A 19,972-nucleotide genomic window follows, 5' to 3' on the forward strand; every position below is an offset into this window, starting at 1 on the left:
TACAGACCAGTCAGCCTCACCTCAGCCCCTGGAAAAAAAATCATGAAGCAGGTCCTCAAGGAATCCATTTTGAAGCACTTGGAGAAGAGGAAGGTGATCAGGAACAGTCAATATGTATTCACTAAGGGCAAGTCATGCCTGACCAACCTGATTGCCTTCTATGATGACATAACTAGGTCTGTGGATATGGGGTAAGCGGTGAACGTGATATATCTTGACTTTAGCAAAGCTTTTGACACGTCTCCCATAGTATTCTTGCCAGCAAGTTAAAAAAGTAGGGATTGGATGAATGGACTATAAGGTGGATAGAAAGCTGGCTAGATTGTCGGGCTCAACGGGTAGGGATCAACAGCTCTGTCTAGTTGGCAGCCAGTATCAAGCGGAGTGCCCCATGGGTCAGGCCTGGGACTGGTTTTCTTCATCTTTATTAATGATCTGGATGATGGGATGGATTGCACCCTCAGCAAGTTCTCAGATGACACTAAGCTCATCTGGGGAGAGGCAGATAAGCTGGAGGGTACGGATAGGGTCAAGAGTAACCTAGACAAATTTCAGAGTAGCAGCCGTGTTAGTCTGTATTCGCAAAAAGAAAAAGGAGTACTAGGGGCACCTTAGAGACTAACCAATTTATCTGAGCATACGCTTTCGTGAGCTACCGCTCACTTCATCGGATGCATTCAGTGGAAAATACGGTGAGGAGATTTATATACCCACAGAACATGGAAAAAATAGGTGTTATACACACTGTAAGGAGAGTGATCATTTAAGATGAGCTATTACCAGCAGGAGAGCGGGGGGTGGGGGTGGGGAGGGGGGGTGAAAACCTTCTGTAGTGATAATCAAGGTGGGCCATTTCCAAGCAGTTGGAAATGGCCCACCTTGATTATCACTACAGAAGGTTTTCTCGCCCCTCCCCCCACCCCCGCTCTCCTGCTGGTAATAGCTCATCTTAAGTGATCACTCTCCTTACAGTGTGTATAACACCTATTTTTTCCATGTTCTGTGGGTATATAAATCTCCTCACCGTATGTTCCACTGAATGCATCCGATGAAGTGAGCGATAGCTCACGAAAGCGTATGCTCAGATAAATTGGTTAGTCTTTAAGGTGCCACTAGTACCACTTCTTTTTTCTAGACAAATTTGAGGATTGGGCAAAAAGAAATCTGATGGGGTTCAAAAAGGACAAGTGCAGAGTCCTGCACTTAGGAAGAATCCCATGCACTGCTACAGGCTGAGGACCAACTGGCTAAGTGGCAGTTCTGCAGAAAAGGACCTTGGGATTACAGTGGACGAGAAGCTGGATATGAGTCAGCTGTGTGCCCTTGTTGCCAAGAAGGCCAACGGCATATTGGGCTGTATTAGTAGGAGCATTGCCAGCAGATCGAGGGAAGTAATTATTCCCCTCTATTCGGCACTGGTGAGGCCACACCTGGAGTATTGCATCCAGTTTTGGGACCCCCTCACTGTAGAAGGGATGTGGACAAATTGTAGAGAGTCCAGCGGAGGGCAAGGAAAATGATCAGGGGGCTAGGGCACATGACTTACGAGGAGAGGCTGAGGGAACTGGGCTTGTTTAGTCTGCAGAAGAGAAGAGTGAGGGGGGCTCTGATAGCAGCCTGATAGCAACCTGAAGGGGGGTTCCAAAGAGGATGGAGCTCGGCTGTTCTCAGCGGTGGCAGATGACCGAACAAGGTCCAGCCCCAGAGCACCCACAGAGTCGGCACCTATGTCTGTAGGCAATGCACGTGGAACCTTGCATGACTTATCACAAAGATGCCAGCCACCACATGCCCAAGTAATTGCAGGCAATTTCTAGCAGAGGTCTAGTGGCTGGTCCTAATGGTGTCAATCAAGCTGGTAAGGGCGTTGAACTTGTGTAGTGGAAGGCATGCTTTGGCCTTCACTGCATCAGGATAGGCTCATATGAATTCCGGATGTTGCACTAGAGTCAGTCGATGTGCGTGTGTGTTGATTCAGTTGTAGTCCCAACGGTGTGATGACCGTCCAGAAGAGGGTCCCCTGTAAGTGTGACAATGGATGTGTCGCTTGGTACTCCGGCTTTCCTTGTCTCGTGCAGTGACATTTTATAAAAGGTGGTACGGTCTTTATTGCCTTTTATCAGACCGTACTGACGCTGCAGGCTGTGCTCCTCGGGTCTTTAGGCTTGGTGGCAGTATGGGTACCAGAGAAACCTAGCACCTTATGGGTACCATGCCATGGCTCCATCAGTACTAAGGTCACTGACTTTTCTGGGGATCTCTTCTTCCTAGTCAACTGTTCAGCCTGTGGACTTGCAGCCCTCTTTCAAGCTCTTGTGAGAGGAATCCTTAGATTTCCTTTTTGACTGCACCATAGTTTGATGTCCAGGGACGTTGATGGTCACGTCAGTGATTGTTGTTCCGGGGTAGTCCCAGGACCAGGGTCAGAAGCCAATCTCAGGGGACTCTGCATCATGAGGAGCTTAAACTTCAGGTCACAGCTCTTTCTTGCTCGTCTTTAACATCTGACGGAAGGTACACTTCTGTGACACGTGAACCTCTCCTAAACAGTGGATTCAGCAAAAATGACTGTTGCTAATTGGGATAGCCTCTCTACAGGAGAGTGTGCGTTTGAACCCGGGGGAGCCAGGCACATCCCTTCTTGAGGTCATTCCCTGAGAGGGGAGAGGACAGCAAAATCAAAAAGGACAGGGAGGCAACTGTTTTCTAAATCAGAACAAAAAGGGGATTTTGTTTATATATTGAAAAGGAAAAAGGAGAAGGGATTGGTAATAAACTAATAATGGAAACTCTAGTAGCTACTCTAAAAATTAAAACAAGGTTTAAAGCTAATTGACTGTCAGATTCTGCTTATTGCTCCATTTCAGACCAAGGGAGGTTGAGAAGAAAATGAGGGCAGTTTGCCTGCACAGTGCTAAATAGCCTCAAGACAAGGCACAAGACAAAGAGAGCATATGTGTGGGCCAAATGGACACTGCTACCTAAAGTTTCCAATCTGAAGCATGGGGATGCATATACACCTACAGTGGAGCACCCATAGGAACACTACTCAAAGAAGCAGCTGGAACGTCGCTGGAATGGCTGGCCTGGGCACTAGAACTGAGAGCAGGGTGCCTATCTCCTGTGCTCTTAAATGACCTCACTGACGGAACTCAGGCAGCATGGAGGACGAAAAAGCCATTTAATTCAAATACAGAAGGTACAAAAGTCAGACTGGAGGTGAGGCAGGAAAGTAGAAGATTAGGGCAAAGAGCCTTGAGACTGGGAGCCAGTGAAGGAACAGAGTACATGTGTCTGTGGACAGGAGACTTATCCGAGTGCAGGCTCACCTGTCAACTCCCTTCATTGTCACACTGCCAAAATACTTCCTTTGACACTGTGGTGCAGTTTGATACACAGCAGAATTTCAAATTATGACAGCATAATCCAGCAGTTAGAGCACAAGAATTAAATTTCAATCCCCATTCTGTCAAGATTTTCTGTCAGTGACCTCTTCATGTCTACACTTAAATTTTGCTGGTATAGCTATACTGGCAAAACTCTCCTAGAACAGATGCAATTATAGCAGTACTAAAGTCTTTTGCTGTTATAGCTTATTCCATTTCAGCGAGCAAAATAAACCATACCAGCACTAGAGCTTTTGACAGCACAGCTGTGTTGCAAAAAACACCCACACCCCTAAGTGACAATACATATGTTGGTAAAATTTAAGTGTACATCTGGCCTAAATTAGAGGGATGCCATCTCTCTCTTTGTGGCTTTCGGGATTAGGAAGCATTTGGAAAGCACTTCACATGTATGTAGCATTTGTAACAAAAGGAAGAATCCAGCAAGTGCTAGTGTAGGGGTCAGGACATTTAGTCAGGTTTCAGAGTAGCAGCCGTGTTAGTCTGTACCCGCAAAAAGAAAAGGAGGACTTGTGGCATCTTAGAGACTAACATAAGCTTTCGTGAGCTACAGCTCACTTCATCGGATGCATTCGATGAAGCGAGCTGTAGCTCACAAAAGCTTATGTTCAAATAAATTGGTTAGTCTAAGGTGCCACAAGTCCTTCTTTTCTTTTTGAGGACATTTAGTGTCATTCACTGCTAGCCAAAAGGTGATTGCTACATGATGCACTGCCAGAAGACACTAAAACCGAAAAGTCTACATTTCTGCTTTTTCTGTGGAAATAAGGTTGAGTCAGGCTGCCTTAAAAGTACTTGCTTTCAGGGCAACAAAAGTAAAGAAGTTTCAGGCACCCTCACCAAAGACCACAAGAATTGAGCTGGGAGAGACTTTAGCAAATCATCTTTTGTCCTTCCCCTTACTATTTAGCAGCCCACTTAAGAAAGCCAGTGATGTGAAGCTTCCCAGTGGGCCAGAGAAGAACAAGCAGTTGTGTGTATTAGTCTCCTTCCCCAACAGCAGCAAAATCTGGCTAGTTTACAAGGAGATAAAAAACAAAGCTAAAGAACTGGTTTACTGCTAATTTTTGGTCTGTAGTTTACTGCAATGAAAATTAGCAAACATCTACTTGAAGTACCTCATAGTATTTTACATTGTAAAAAAACAAAACCACCAAAGAAATTATAATCCTTGGCATACACCAGTCTTCATGTTACATAAGAACGGCCATACTGGGTCAGACCAAAGGTCCATCTAGCCCAGTGTCCTGTCTTCCGACACTGGCCAATGCCATGTGCCCCAGAGGGAATGTTCAGAAATGTATCCCTGATGTTGAGGCAATATAATCCATCAATCAAGTGAAGTGATAGCATTCTTGAGAGTTACAGAATTAGAACGTGAGGATTACAGCATGATAAATTACATAAACTCAGTTATATGATTTCCCCCCCAAATTTCCTTTCTTATAAGAGCGGAAGAAGTTTTGCATACTGTCATGACGCCAATAAGTCTATAATGTACAACAGAATTCAATATATGCTCTGTAATTGTAGCATAAATTTTAAAAGTATAAAAATGTATTTAAGAGATCATATTGGAGCAAACGGTATTCTACAGAGATGTTCCATCTATCCAGGATCATAATAAGTTCTACAAGAAAACAGTAACAGTTTACAGTACTGCACTGTAAGTACGATCAATCTTCTGTAACAACTTTTATATAAAAGTTTAAAAACTTCATACCTTCACTACCGGGTGTCCTCCAGTAGATGCTTTTACTGCTCCCCTACTGCCTTCTGTTTCATAATGAGCTCTATGGTGAGTTTTAGGCTGTACGTCTATTTTCAGTTCACATTGTCCATAATGAGTTGGTAAAGGCCAGTCTAGTGGTGGTAATGAAGATGTGCTGAAAGCAAGACATGCACAATAAATTTAAGGGAACCATGCTACCTGGCCATAGTGTAGAGTCAAAATACCTACAACCACCGCTCACTCAATTTATACTATATTTACCATTTTGTAATGAAAATGACAAAACAGTTTTACACTTTATTTCAACTTGCAAGAAGTAAAAATTCTGCTTCAAGTATTTTATACATGTTTATCCAAAATTTAATTTAAAATTAGTTTCTTTGAGGATTAATTATTGGAAGGGGAAGAGTAACACTAGTTAAAAGAAAGACCGTGCAGGAAGCTGTTCTGTGAGACTCCATACACTACTTTATCTATAAAATTGCACAACATACCAGTATTTGCCCTCAAATAAGATTGCCAACTGAGTTTAAATTATGGTGGTTTTGTGATAATTGAAATTGACAGTATAACTTCAGTGTAACCTTTCTGCAAGATTCATTAGCATCCATTCCCCCTCCTCCTACTCCCCCAAGTGAAAAATTAGTCTTAAATGTCTGATGTCTCCAAAGTGTTAAGTGTTCCAGTTTTCTGATTGCAATTCAAATGAAGAAAGTAGCAGGACTCAAGAAAACAAGAGTTGTCCAAGCTTAGTAGAAGGACTTGGTGCAAAATGATGCAGGGCTTTTGGATTAAACCACTATGATCAAGGTATATCAATAGATTAGTTAGCCTTTATACACGTTAATAAAGTCACTCCAAACACCGGGGGGGAGGATGGGGAAGATAAAATCATGAGTAAGAGCTTGAGAAAGAAATAAGTAATCCATGCCACCCAAATCTACCAGTGAAGAGGTAAATCCATTATATTTATCCCTTTAATTAAGGTACACATATTTATATATAATTCTAGTAAGATGACAAGTCAGAACCAATCCAATAAATACCCAGTAGAGTAAAGAATGCAGGAATTTTGAAATTCAGCACAATTTTTTATTTAAACTTAAGTACTTGCAGGAATATGATGTAGCCAAAATGAACTCTGCACCCAGAACAATTATTTGTAATACCAGTACGGTAACCTTTGAGTCACTATTCTCCGTAAAGGTAAAGCTTAAAAATATTTCCTTTAAAATTGTTACATTGCCATACTCTGGCTAGGAGGGAAGGCAAAACATATTAAAAGACCAGTGAATGATTTCATTTCATTAGAATTTCTAATTCAGTCTCTTCCCCTTTTACAGGGGAAAAAAAAACACAAAAACAAAAACAAGCAAACGAACACTTAACCCACCCGTCAAGTCACGGTGAGACCCACAAACAGCAGCATTCAGAACTCAGGTGAATGGCAAAATCTCTCCTAAACGCAGATCCCTATTAGTTCCAGGGAACTCAACCAAATCTCGTAACATATCCACAGCTGGGCGGCAATGTGCTAGGATTGAACAAGAAGGCTTCCTCCCCACCATACAGCTAGGTAGCACAGTTTTGTCTTTAGCAAGTATCTGAATGAACTTACGCTCTCCCTGCCAAGTCATATGTTCCCCTCTTAATGCAAACATCACTGTGCCCTAGCAGGGAATGGCGGGGGAGAAGAGAAGGCACCACTAACAGGCCTCCTTTGGGAGAAGAGCCCACCACCACTACGCACCTTCTGTTCCCCTGCTTCAGGAAGTATTTCTACCAGGCACCTCTCCCTCAGGAGGAGAGGAAACAGACTGAAAGGCATATCTAGATCACCTGGATCATGGGGGAGGAGGGCAGACAGTTGATAAGAAACTCCCCTGCTCCTCGCAGAAGGGGAGAGAGAGAAGAGGCCAGCAAATAGTCTTTACAGGCAGTCAGAATAGAAAGGGCTCTTCTTCTCCAACTGAGAGAAGAGGACAGGTGACTGCTCCTTCTTCCCTAACAAGAGATGAGCAGGTGGGAGGGATAACTAGTGATGTTAGCAAGACAGAGAAAATGGACAGAGGTGCAGTAAACAGGCAGAGATTTGCTGCCTAAATAGCCAAATAAAACTATCAACTGTAGATTTTGCTATTTACTTATGTAACTGCTATCCTAGATTCCTCTGACATAGAAGGAAAAAGTGGGGGTTGAAGTGTTCACCCTGCAAAAAGGGAAATAAAATGTCAAAATCAGGAAATACCCAAAAAAGGTAGGCTTCTTGAAACTGAAGTGCAGGGTCAAAAGAACCACCACTCTTTAAGCTTATTTTCCCCTTAATGTCCCAAAAGTACCTTTTCATTTAACCAACCGCTGTTGTCACAGGATACACTGAATACTCTCATAAAAACCAACCTTCTGCACAAACTTCCTCGTGGCTGGACTTTACAAAAACTAGACAAGCCATTTACAACACACACTTTCCTTCTCTACAAAAGAAAAAGGACACTAAACTATCTAAACTACTACATGCCACAAGGGGCCACAACAGTGATTCCCTTAACCTACCCAGCAATACTGTTAATCTATCCAACTATACTCTTAGCCCAGCAGAAGAATCTGTCCTATCCTCTCCTGCTGCCCCGCCACCCCCACGAACATGATACAGTTCTGTGGTGACCTAGAATCCTATTTTCGACATCTCCGACTCAAGGAATATTTCCAACACACCTCTGAACAACATACTAACCCTCAGAGACCTTCCTACCAACACTACTAAAAGAAGGATTCTGGGTGGACTCCTCCTGAAGGTCGAAACAGACTGGACTTCTACATAGAGTGCTTCCACCGACGTTCACGGGCTGAAATTGTGGAAAAGTAGCATCACTTGCCCCATAACCTCAGCCGTGCAGAACACAATGCCATCCACAGCCTCAGAAACAACTCTGACATCATAATCAAAAAGGCTGACAAAGGAGGCGCTGTCGTCATCATGAATAGGTCGGAATATGAACAAGCAGCTGCTAGGCAGCTCTCCAACACCACTTTCTACAAGCCATTACCCTCTGATCCCACTGAGGGTTACCAAAAGAAACTACACCATTTACTTAAGAAACTCCCTGAAAAAGCACAAGAAGAAATCCGCACAGACACACCCCAGAATACCCCAGGTCGGGGTTCCAATCTGCTACCCAAGATCCATAAACCTGGAAATCCTGTACACCCCATCATCTCAGGCATTGGCACCCTGACAGCAGGATTGTCTGGCTATGTAGACTCCCTCCTTAGGCCCTACGCTACCAGCACTCGCAGCTATCTTCGAGACACCACTGACTTCCTGAGGAAACTACGATCCATCGGTGATCTTCCTGAACATACCACCCTGGCCACTATGGATGTAGAAGCCCTCTACACCAACATTCCACACAAAGATGGACTACAAGCCGTCAGGAACACTATCCCCGACAATGTCACGGCAAACCTGGTGGCTGAACTTTGTGACTTTGTCCTTACCCGTAACTATTTCACATTTGGAGACAATGTATACCTTCAAATCAACGGCACTGCTATGGGTACCCGCATGGCCCCACAGTATGCCAACATTTTTATGGCTGACTTAGAACAACGCTTCCTCAGCTCTCATCCCCTAATGCCCCTATTCTACTTGCGCTACATTGATGACATCATCATCATCCGGACCCATGGAAAAGAAGCCCTTGAGGAATTCCACCATGATTTCAACAATTTCCATCCCACCATCAACCTCAGCCTGGACCAGTCCACACAAGAGATCCACTTCCTGGACACTATGGTGCTAATAAGCGATGGTCACATAAACACCACCCTATACCGGAAACCTACTGACCGCTATTCCTACCTACATGCCTCCAGCTTTCACCCAGACCACACCACACGATCCATCATCTACAGCCAAGCTCTACGATACAACCGCATTTGCTCCAACCCCTCAGATAGAGACAAACACCTACAAGATCTCTATCAAGCATTCTTACAATACCCACCTGCTGAGGTGAAGAAACAAATTGACAGAGCCAGAAGAGTACCCAGAAGTCACCTAATACATAGGACAGGCCCAACAAAGAAAGTAACAGAACACCACTAGCCATCACCTTCAGCCCCAAACTAAAACCTCTCCAGCGCATCATCAAAGATCTACAACCTATCTTGAAAAATGATCCCTCACTCTCACAGATCTTGGGAGACAGACCAGTCCTTGCTTACAGACAGCCCCCCAACCTGAAGCAAATACTCACCAGCAACCACACACCACACAACAGAACCACTAACCCAGGAACTTATCCTTGCAACAAAGCCCGTTGCCAACTGTGTCCACATATCTATTCAGGGGACATCATAGGGCCTAATCACATCAGCCACACTATCTGAGGCTCGTTCACCTGCACATCTACCAATGTGATGTATGCCATCATGTGCCAGCAATGCCCCTCTGCCATGTACATTGGTCAAACTGGACAGTCTCTACATAAAAGAATAAATGGACATAAATCAGACGTCAAGAATTATAACATTCAAAAACCAGTTGGAGAACACTTCAATCTCTCTGGTCACTCGATTACAGACCTAGAAGTGGCAATTCTTCAACAAAACAAACTTCAAAAACAGACACCATCGAGAGACTGCTGAATTGGAATTAATTTGCAAACTGGATACAATTAACTTAGGCTTGAATAGAGACTGGGAGTGGATCGGTCATTACATAAAGTAAAACTATTTCCCCATGTTTATTCCCCCCTCCACTGTTCCTCAAACTTTCTTGTCAACTGCTGGAAATGGCCAACCATGATTATCACTACAAAAGGTTTTCTCTCCCCCCTCCCCCCCCAGCCGCTCTCCTGCTGGTAATAGCTCATCTTAAGTGATCACTCTCCTTACAGTGTGTATGGTAACACCCATTGTTTCATGTTCTCTATGTATATAAATCTCCCCACTGTATTTTCCACTGAATGCATCTGATGAAGTGAGCTGTAGCTCATGAAAACTTATGCTCAAATAAATTTGTTAGTCTAAGGTGCCACAAGTACTCCTTTTCTCATTGTCACAAAGGAAGGTGCAGTATTACATACGATAGGTCACAAAAGAGATGGTCTATGAGAGGACCTAAGATCTCAAGCGTTCCACAGTATAAACTACAGAACTACTGACACACTAACTACTAACAAGTTGCAAGCATTATCACTCTTTTCCCTTGGAGTAAATACCCCAATCGTCCTTCGCAACTCGTTTCCTTATAGAGGTTTTCATCCCCCTTCTGCAAGATACCTAAGGAGAATATGGCAAAAGACCCACATTAGGCAGATCCCCATTGCCCCTTGAATTACAGGTTTTTGTATAATAGCACAAACAGGATAAATAAACTAAACCACAAGTGACATATAAATGACCAAGTTTCAAATTTTGTTGCTTTTTGGAAACTATCAATATCTCTGTAAGAGTGACATAGAACAACTGCAAGTAAAATAGCTTGCTCATCTTAATAGGTACAGTTTATAAAATTTCTAAAGATTCTTCCTAATGGATCGTATTGTATGAGATTTTGAGATTATGCTGCATCATATGCTATTGTCCTCTAGACACAACACATTGTAAATAATGCTAATTCCATTCAGAAGGCAAACATGGACTAACTACTGGAGAGCCAAAAGTTAGCAGATTGCTTTTCAACCTATTTCCCCCCCCTCACTTATTTTATAAGATCAAACCTTCATTTATAGAGTCGAGACCAAGACAGAACTAGGGGAAAGTCTATGCTTGAAAATTTAACAGAACCATACCATAGAACTTATTTCTAAAAATTAAATAGTTAAATTAATGCTGGCTATTCACAGAATGATCATGATCCCCAAATGGCACAGATGTGCCCTACTCAGATCAGAACATCTAAGACTAAGTCACCAGGCTAAAGAGAGCTTCACTCTACTGAAGAGCACGACAGTCCAGACAACCAACTGTACACACTGAAAGGAGAATTTATTGAATACATTTAATATCTTAGAATAGCTCTCAGTTGCACATTACCACTTACAGATATTATCAGTATAAATCTTACATGGAGATTGTCCAAGGCATTAATCACGTAGCCAAGATGCACTGCTTCTTCTGAAGTAAAGGGAAAAATAAACCCAACAGAATGGGGCTCCTGTCAAGGAAGCAGCTGTAAAGCGGAGCATGAAAGAACTAGATTATTATATTCTGTAAATGGACAGAATTAGTATCAACAATCAGTCTGGATTTTCTCATTCAGTGGAGGAGGTTTTCCCCGATTTAGCAACAGAGAAATTGATTAAAGTATGTTTTCATTCATATTTTTACACATTAGTTCAAATACATTCTTGGCATGTTGTCCAAAAATATTTGGAGTTTGTTTGTTTTTTTTTAAATCCAATTGTCTTGATTAGAGTTAGTGGGGTTTGTTGGGTGTTCAACTCTCCACAGGGATCTTCCAGGTGAAGACACGGTCTTAGGTAATAGTTGCTCCCCAAGAGATCTATCTTTCATACACAACTACCCTAACTTACTGACTTTGTTCATTTTTGTTCAGATGGGTTATGTAACTAAATTAGTCCATCAAAAACAAAAGCTCAATATTTGATAATTTTACTGCAGATCAAAATTTTTACAAGAATCTGCAGATCAAACAGAGCAATCATTCTAACATCTTTAAAGCACAAGTTCAAATCTATGTGCACATTTGTAGAACACTCTCTCATACAAGTAGTCAGGGTAATGTTACTATGTATCAGATGCTGGAAAATAAATCTAAGGACTCCATCTTTTGATTTAAGAAAGGGTTCCATTGGAAGTATTTTGCCTACTTTATTAGAAGAGATTCTAGATGTTAAATTTAAGCTTTTCACTGCAGAAAGCACCTTTAATTTACCAAGATTTCAATCTTTGAGGCAGAACGATCCACTGAAGGTAATTTGTTAGCCCTTTGTACATTATGGTTTCGATTTGAATTTGTGAGAAAGTTCACAATTTGAACTTCAACATTTGTCTTTAATCCTTATTCTATTTCAATGTTTCCAGATGTGGCCAGCAAAACAAAAAAATGTTGGAGATTAAAAGTCAAATAGTTTAAAGAAAAATATGCATAAATTAGTGCTACTATGGAAGACTTTTCCCTTCAAAGTTTGAGGTAACTGGGATTAACATTATATACTTTTACAGGTACAGCTAGAGTTTTACTGATAAGGCTATATTACTTCGTATTCGGAAGCCAAAATATGCAAATATAGGCTCCAGAATTAATGTACCAGCACTCTGTGGTTCTCCCCCCCCCCCAAGGGGTTTCAAAAAAGGAGGAGGGGGGAAGAAGAGGGAGGGGAAATCAAGCAGAATCTAATTTTCTATATTTTTACAATTTTTACCTTTTGGGGTCTGGGGAAAAAACAAGGTCTATAGCCACTTTTCAAACGTTTCCAACTAAAAGCCCTACAGTCAATCATTCCAAACAGTGTCTTTAGTAGTCTATGTAGCCTATTCTTTTGCATCAGAATCTCATTTTGTGATTCTCAAAGAACAGGGATAAATTTGGAAAACCTACAAGTGTTTCACTGGTGTACTATAAAAGTCTGAGCACTTTATGAAGGTAGACTCACAAATAAAGCACAATACCACCAAAGGATGTGATAAAAGCATGCATAAGTCCTAGGATCCTGGCGAGACAGCACAGGTCACAGCCTACAAAGATTCTGTAGATGGCAGTAAGACAGTTTCACAATCAGATTAATACAAACTTCAAAATGAAGCTGCGACTCGGATGACCTCAAGGGTATATACAGTACTTCAGTGCAAAGCTATCACTAAAAGGAACCCAATAGTAAATCACTGGGTACACCCTCCAAGGAGGACCTAAACAGTAGTAGATATTACATTTGATTGAAGAAAAGATACAGGCACCAGAATGCTAATTGAACAGAGACAACTGTACCTCCAGCAACTATCATTTCAAAGTATGATGGATCCAGGTTAGAATAAAAAAAAAAAAACAACCAACGGGCATTACATGTCAACCATGGACCACAATTCCAAATGATTAAGGGAAGGCAAGTCAGTCTATACTGACTTCAAACAAGAAGGCAGTCCGTCTATACTGACTTCACCCCTCAGGCCCACCTTAAGGTGGAACTTCGGTTAAAATTATATGATAGGGGTGACCTTTAAAACCCATCTGACAATTTGACTCTGCCTCATCTGCTCTGTATTGCTTGGGAACAAACTCAGTCAGGATTTGGGATTGCTTTGGAACAGTGACACTTTCCAGAAAGATCCATGCAGATGGAACTCACGTGCCAATAGTCTTATCTTACATGTGCTCCCTGCCACATAAAAAACCCTCACGGAAGGACACAGATATTTAGATAGGAGCTTTTTATAGAGAGTCTTCTCTTTTGCCATCCTCCATTCTGAAACTAGCACAGATCTGGGTTCTCTTCTTTGACCCAGTGGTACTAGACACTGGGATCCATGCATTCATTTGGCACTAGTGAGTTTTTGAATACAAGTGAGGCTGGAACCAAGGCTTTCTTATTTTTAGATTCCTTTCACCTAAAAATGTTTGTTCCCTTGGCTTCTTCAATTCCAACAACAAACTCATGCAGACTGACTTTTCTCTCAAATTAAGAGCAGTGACAGACGTTCCTAGATATTTAACACTCCCAACTCCTCTCACCATTTTTCTTGATGTTTAGATCCATAAGTCTATAGGGTCAACCTTTGCTTCATCTGAGGTATGATCAGATGCTCATCCAGTTGCCTTTCCCATCAAATCCAGATCTAGAATGGTAAGAAGGGCTTGTACACTCTAACAGTTCATATCCACACCCCCAAATCTGAAGAGTAAGTATACTGAGCACTCCACTTTTCCCCACTCTGAACCCTTAATTTAGCAGCAAGGTCATGTTTTAAGTTCAATTCAGTCTGTGTTATCCTTCTACTATGAGTATCACTTGATGAGAAAAAGTAATTTTCTCCACCATGCAGCCAGGACTGCAGTCACCTCTTCTGCAGTAACCTTTGTATTGTTTAGTATGGATGAAGGCGTGCTCATCACTGGTGTTTCTTCCAAATTAGAGTTTTTATTTTAAATTGGAGAGAGTATTAACCAAAAATAAGTTGGACAAGCCAAAATTGTGGCATAGTTTAAAACATGAAAGCTCTCAAATCGTAGCCTATCCCAATCTTTTGGAGGTTTTTTTCCTAGAACTGCTTGTACGACAAAAATACTAATAAGGCTAATTTTCATTGTGCATTGGGGTAAAATGGGTAATTTAATTTCATTGCTTCGAGTAATTCTGGAGTTTAAATATAGCAACAGTAATTTTGTGACAGTTCTTCCTGTTGGGTTTTCTTTTTGGTTGATGACAAACTAAAAAGACCTTTCCCAACCTCCACTTGTGCTAATTCTACAGTGATAGGAAGATTTGGGCCACACATGTACAATTTCAGATCAACCCTCCCATTATTCTAACTAGTAAACCCATTATTAAATGCATTTTTCAGTATTCTAGTACTGTACACTGATTGGACAAACGTCATATTTTATCACATCAAAGTAAAATATGGAATTGAATCACATGTTCAAATGTGAAAGTCCAGTATTAAACTTATCTGAATTTCTAAAGGTTTGTTAATGGTGTGTAAACATAACATCAACTGTTTAGCTTATTAAAAATGTAATAGGTTCAAAGTTCTCTTACTTATTTCACTTAAGTGGACACTTATCTTCAAAGTCAGTGATTTGCAAATATATTTTCACAATAAGTTTTGCTAATGCAGCATGTTAGTCTTATTCTTTAAAAAGAACTGCATATCTACAGAGCAGAATATGTTGGCCATATTTCACTCTACTGCTAAACATTTATTTGCCCTCCTTATCTTTAAAATAAAGTTATACTGATCTTTGGAAGATAGCTTTGATATAGCGTTAAAGTTGGAATACTTGTCTGCTTCCCTCTCAATTTATATTTCAAAGCTACCACTCCTCCTTGGCTGTTTGCTGTCAAAGGTTTCACTACTGGCAAGTCAGAATGCCAGAAGCTTAAATTTTCAGTGCTAGCTGTCAGACAGGCTGCAAATAAATATCAAAATATCAAAACAGCTGAAGATTTTTTTTAACCCTACTTTTTTTCCTCTAATGGAATTCCAGGGAGAGGGAGAACATATACCGACAAACTTCAAGTCCACTTTTCATAGTCACCTTCTGAGGTACTTCATCATTACATGAAGAAGCATTCCCTATTTCAAGAGAGATGTCCGAAAATCCCAGCTAGCAACTGCTAACTCTTAAATCACTTTTAGGAAGCTGGGTTAAGACACATTTTACATATTTGCTTTGACTCTGAGGAATCAGAGAGCGGGTTGCTTATATTGGGATGAGTTGAGTTATCCTCTGAGTATTCAACAAAGTTTTTTTTTTTTTTTTAATTAATTTTTTTTGGGAGCATCTTTAGCATCTGAACATAAAGGAGTGCTTCTTCAAGTCTGGCTGTACTAGAATACTGCTGTAGGGAGCAGTGGGCTGGTCAAGATGATCAGGTGGCGTACCCGAGAAGGAATACCTTAATGGTTAATTGAGAATGCAGTATTGATACTCACTATTTAAGGGGAAATTGAAACTCTAGTGTATTGATCCTTATTGTTTAAGAGGAAATTGAAGGAGGAATAGCAGCTGTCCATTACTGATAAATGTGGAGGTGGGGGAGGAAATTCCTCCAGAGAAAAGCATGCAGTTTAAATGTCTGAGGACTCTGCTGACTGCTTGCTTATGTGGCTGAAGAGTAGTGTTCAATGTAGTTGAGTACAAGACAGCATTTGAGATATGCGGATATCTGTAACTATGACAAGTTCTATACTTTTAATATACTGTTAACATTAAAGCGTCCGGATTCACTAGAAGTGGACAGTTATGAAAGGCAGTTAGTAATCTAGGGAGATTTTTGAAGACAAAAAGGGCAGTTATGCCCTTTGAAAATTAAGGGAGTTAAGCACATAATTCACACTTGTACCTTTAAAAGTTTCCCTGCTAGACACGAAAGCCAGGATTAACACATGGTCTACTTTTTGGTTATATTTAGATCTTGAATTTGGTTTTCTAGGGACTAACTTTCTATGCTTTAGTGTTAGAGACAAGGTGGATGAGGTAGTGTCTTGTATTGGACCAACTTCTCCTGGTGAAAGAGACAAGCTCTCAAGCTCCAGAGGGCTTAAGAGCAGTTCTGTGAAACTCTAAAGCTTGTCTCTTTCACCAAGAGAAGTTGGTCCAATAAAAGACATTATCTCACCCTCTTTGTCTCTCATATATCCTAGGACCAACACAACTACAACAACACTGCAATATACTTTATATATACTTCACTAATGTCAACCATGTACTTAACAACCCTCTCCAAACACGCTTCTTTTACAAATAGAAAAGAAGTTTTTAATATCAAGGATAGAGCTACACTCCATAGATAGAGCAAAATGAAATTAAAATTACTTACTTGTAACCATTCACACTTATGGGATACTGCACCATCTCTGCCCTCTTCTAAGCATTCTCACGTGCCCACTCCTCTCCTCAGCATCCCTGAGGCATTGAGGGCAAGGCTACATAGGGGAGCATCCTCCCCACCTCAGTCCCTTTCCACCAAAAAGCCAGACATACAACAACAAGGACTTGCAGAGAGGGGAAGCAGGGTGGGAAGAATGAATATGCAGCACCACCTCAAATAACTCTGGTTACAGGTAAGTAACCATCATTTCTTCTCTAAATGGCTCTGCATGTTGTCACTTATGGGAGAGATTGATAAGCAATGCTGGAGGCAGGAACAGAATCCTAGTTGAATAAAAACTGAAACACTGCCTTTCCAATATACATTCTAGAAGCAAAATCCAGAGCACAGTGCTTGGTGAAGGTCTGTACTGAAGTTCAGATTGTAGATCGCAGCAACCGGTACCTGCCTCAGACAAGCAAACAAAATAGCCACAGCTCTAGTAGAATATGGTTGAACTGAAACAGGTACAGGAACTTTTGCTAGCTTTGACACTCAGCAACGTATTGTTTAATCCATTAGGAAATAGTATGGGAAGAAATTGTATGCTCCATGTTGTTGTTTGCATATGAAACAGTCTAGGTGTTCTATGAAAACTTAGTTCTGTCCAAATAGGCGACAGCCCTTCTAAGATCCCACTGAGGAGGAAGATTCTCCTTTATCAATGTGGCGGGGTGGAGAGGGGTGGGGGGGGGGCCGAAGGCACACTGATTGTAAGCAATCAGACACTGCGTTGGCAAGAATCAAGAATCTGGTCTAAGAATTATCTTGTCCTATGAAAAAGTGTACAAAAGGTGCAGATCAGCCATGACTGCATTCAATTCACGCAATCTCCTGGCTGGCGCAGTGCCAATACTGAAGGCCGTTTTGATAAGTGATTAAATGAACACTCAGCCAATGGCTCGAATGGAAATTTTACCAACATGGTCAAAACCAAACTGAGGCCCCAAGAAAGGACAGGCTTTCAAACAGTAGGATACACATTTCAGATAACCCTTTTACAAACTTTTAAACCGAAATATGAACAAACAACGATCTACCATCAACTAAAGAAAGATATGTGGAGATGGCTAACAAGTGGACCGTGAATGGTGAGTCAGCCAACCCCTGATGTAAGTATTCTAGAACACAAGAAATGGAAGCTGATGGGAGAATTTTTCTGATTCTCCTACCTACTGAATTCAATATGTCACCTATCGAAAGGAATTCTTTGTGACACCCAGGGAATCAACTTTGGTTGAGGAAAAAACCCTAGGTCTGACAAAGGGATTGGTCATGGTGACTATGTGATACAACAGGTCTTCAGGCACAGCAGTCTTCAGTAGCCAATCATCCAAGTAAGGATAAACAAATACTGATTCATCGGATACACTGCTACCACAGAAAGGCATTTTCTAAATACCTTGGGTACAATGGAAAGGCCAAAGGGGAACATATTGTAGTGGAAATGGTGCCCAGACACAGTGAATCAAAAGGTACTTTTGATGATTTTGGGCAAATTGTGATATGGAAACGTATCCTTTAGATTGAGGGTTACACAAACCAATCCAAAAGCAACAGTGAAGAGTTTATGGAAGTCAGGGTCAGCATACGGAATCAGAACTTATGACTGTACTTGTTCAACTCCCTCAAGTATAGTATCAGCCAAACTTCTCCCCCTCCTGCCCCCCATTTTTTTTTATTGTGGGGGGGGGAGCACTGGAAAATATTAGGAGTAAAAACTCTTGTCTATCCAGGTAAGCAGGAACCTACCTGACTGCTCCTATCAGAAGCAACCTCTCCACTGCCACAAGAAGAATTACTTTGTGAGAAGGGCCCCTGAAGGAGGGATGGGTAGGGGAAGTTGGGGGGAGGCACTCTTTCAAGTTGCACATAAAACAGCACTTTTCCATGAGACCCTTTGGTCTGATGTAATCTGCCTCCATATGTTGAGGAAAAGGGCTAGACTGTCTCCAAAGAAAGGGGAGAAAAGTGCTTTGATTCTCCAGCATCTCATCAAAACGGAGGCTTCATGTTCCAGGATGAGGGTGCTGATGAGAAAGCAGGTTGTTTGGATTTGGAAGCTTATTTGAAAGGTTCCTTTCTATAATGGCTCAGTGAGGCTACAGGTTGTTGATATTTTTGATGAAGAGTAGGATGCTGCATGCTTGGTGTAGTGCTGTCTCTCGTATTGGAAAGGAGTGGAAGGCCTCCTTGGAGTAGATGGAATCAACCACACAGATCAGGTTGTTGATCTGGGGCCCTTTAGTTTTTCTAATAAAGCATCAGTCTTTTCACTGAAAAAGAGCCATTTGGAAGGGAATATCCTCCCAGTTTAGTTCTAGTGTCCACAGCTAGAGACAAGGACCGAAGCCATGCATACCCCTCCTGATGGTCACAGCGGAAGTCATTTCTTTGACAGAAGAGTCTGACGCATCAAAGGAGACCCTGAGAGAATGTTTGACTACATTCTGACCTGCCAATAAAATGACAGGAGAAGGCTGAGATACACTGTCAGGCAAGCCCTGCACCACCACCAAATTGGGCACAGGGTGGGTAGGGAAAATAAGAAAACCTTTCAGAGAGTATCTGATAGCTTGCTTTCTCAGAAATGGTTTGACGACTGTGCAGATTTGGCCAGTAGTAACAACCCATCCAGGATGGGGAGTGATATCCTTCTCTTGGCAGCAGCAGCAACATCAAATACTCAAGTGACAAGTCTCTTCCCATCAGTACCACATGGAGATTCAAAGTGTACACCATGCAATACACCAAATCATGGAACTGCATAGCGTCCTCTGAAGGAGAGGAGGCTGAAGCCATCTCCACATGTTCGTCCAGTGACAGAATTGAGCTAAATGCTCCTGTTCAAACAGAAGAGAAATCTCTCTTCATTCTCCCTCCAACTGAGTCTCAGGTGTCACTATCTGTACTGTCAACTGATCTGGGGAAACAGGCACCGACTCCAAGGGTGCTCCGGGGCTCAGGCACCCACAGGAAAAAAAAAAATTGTGGGTGCTCACTACCCAGGAGCCAGAGCTTGAGTGTTGAATGTGATGAGTTCTGTGCTGCTAACAACTTCTGCCCTTGGGGCAGGGAGTTTGTTTATAAACAGAGGCATGGTGATTAAGATAACAAAAGGCTTGCCATTAAATTAAATTAAGAATCGTTAGATGATCTTGAAAGCATTCTCACGCACTCCAGTTAAGAGATAGGAAACAGTGTTGGAATAAATGGTCCAATTTTAAAACAGAGAGAAGTAAATATGGTGTCCCCAAGGGGGTTGTACTGGG

General features: G+C 41.7%; 1 protein-coding gene across 2 annotated transcripts in view; it reads right to left on the bottom strand.

Moving 5' to 3' along the window:
• The window catches only part of NFATC3 (nuclear factor of activated T cells 3), a 142,392-nt gene that overhangs the window by 71,878 nt on the left and 50,542 nt on the right, over positions 1-19,972 (bottom strand). For both annotated transcript variants that reach the window (XM_077830913.1, XM_077830912.1), the window contains exon 3: positions 5,131-5,293. In XM_077830913.1, coding sequence (XP_077687039.1) covers positions 5,131-5,293 — 163 coding nt within the window. The remainder of the gene's footprint in view (positions 1-5,130; positions 5,294-19,972) is intronic.

Source organism: Eretmochelys imbricata, chromosome 12 (assembly GCF_965152235.1).
Source record: "Eretmochelys imbricata isolate rEreImb1 chromosome 12, rEreImb1.hap1, whole genome shotgun sequence".
NCBI lineage: Eukaryota > Metazoa > Chordata > Testudines > Cheloniidae > Eretmochelys > Eretmochelys imbricata.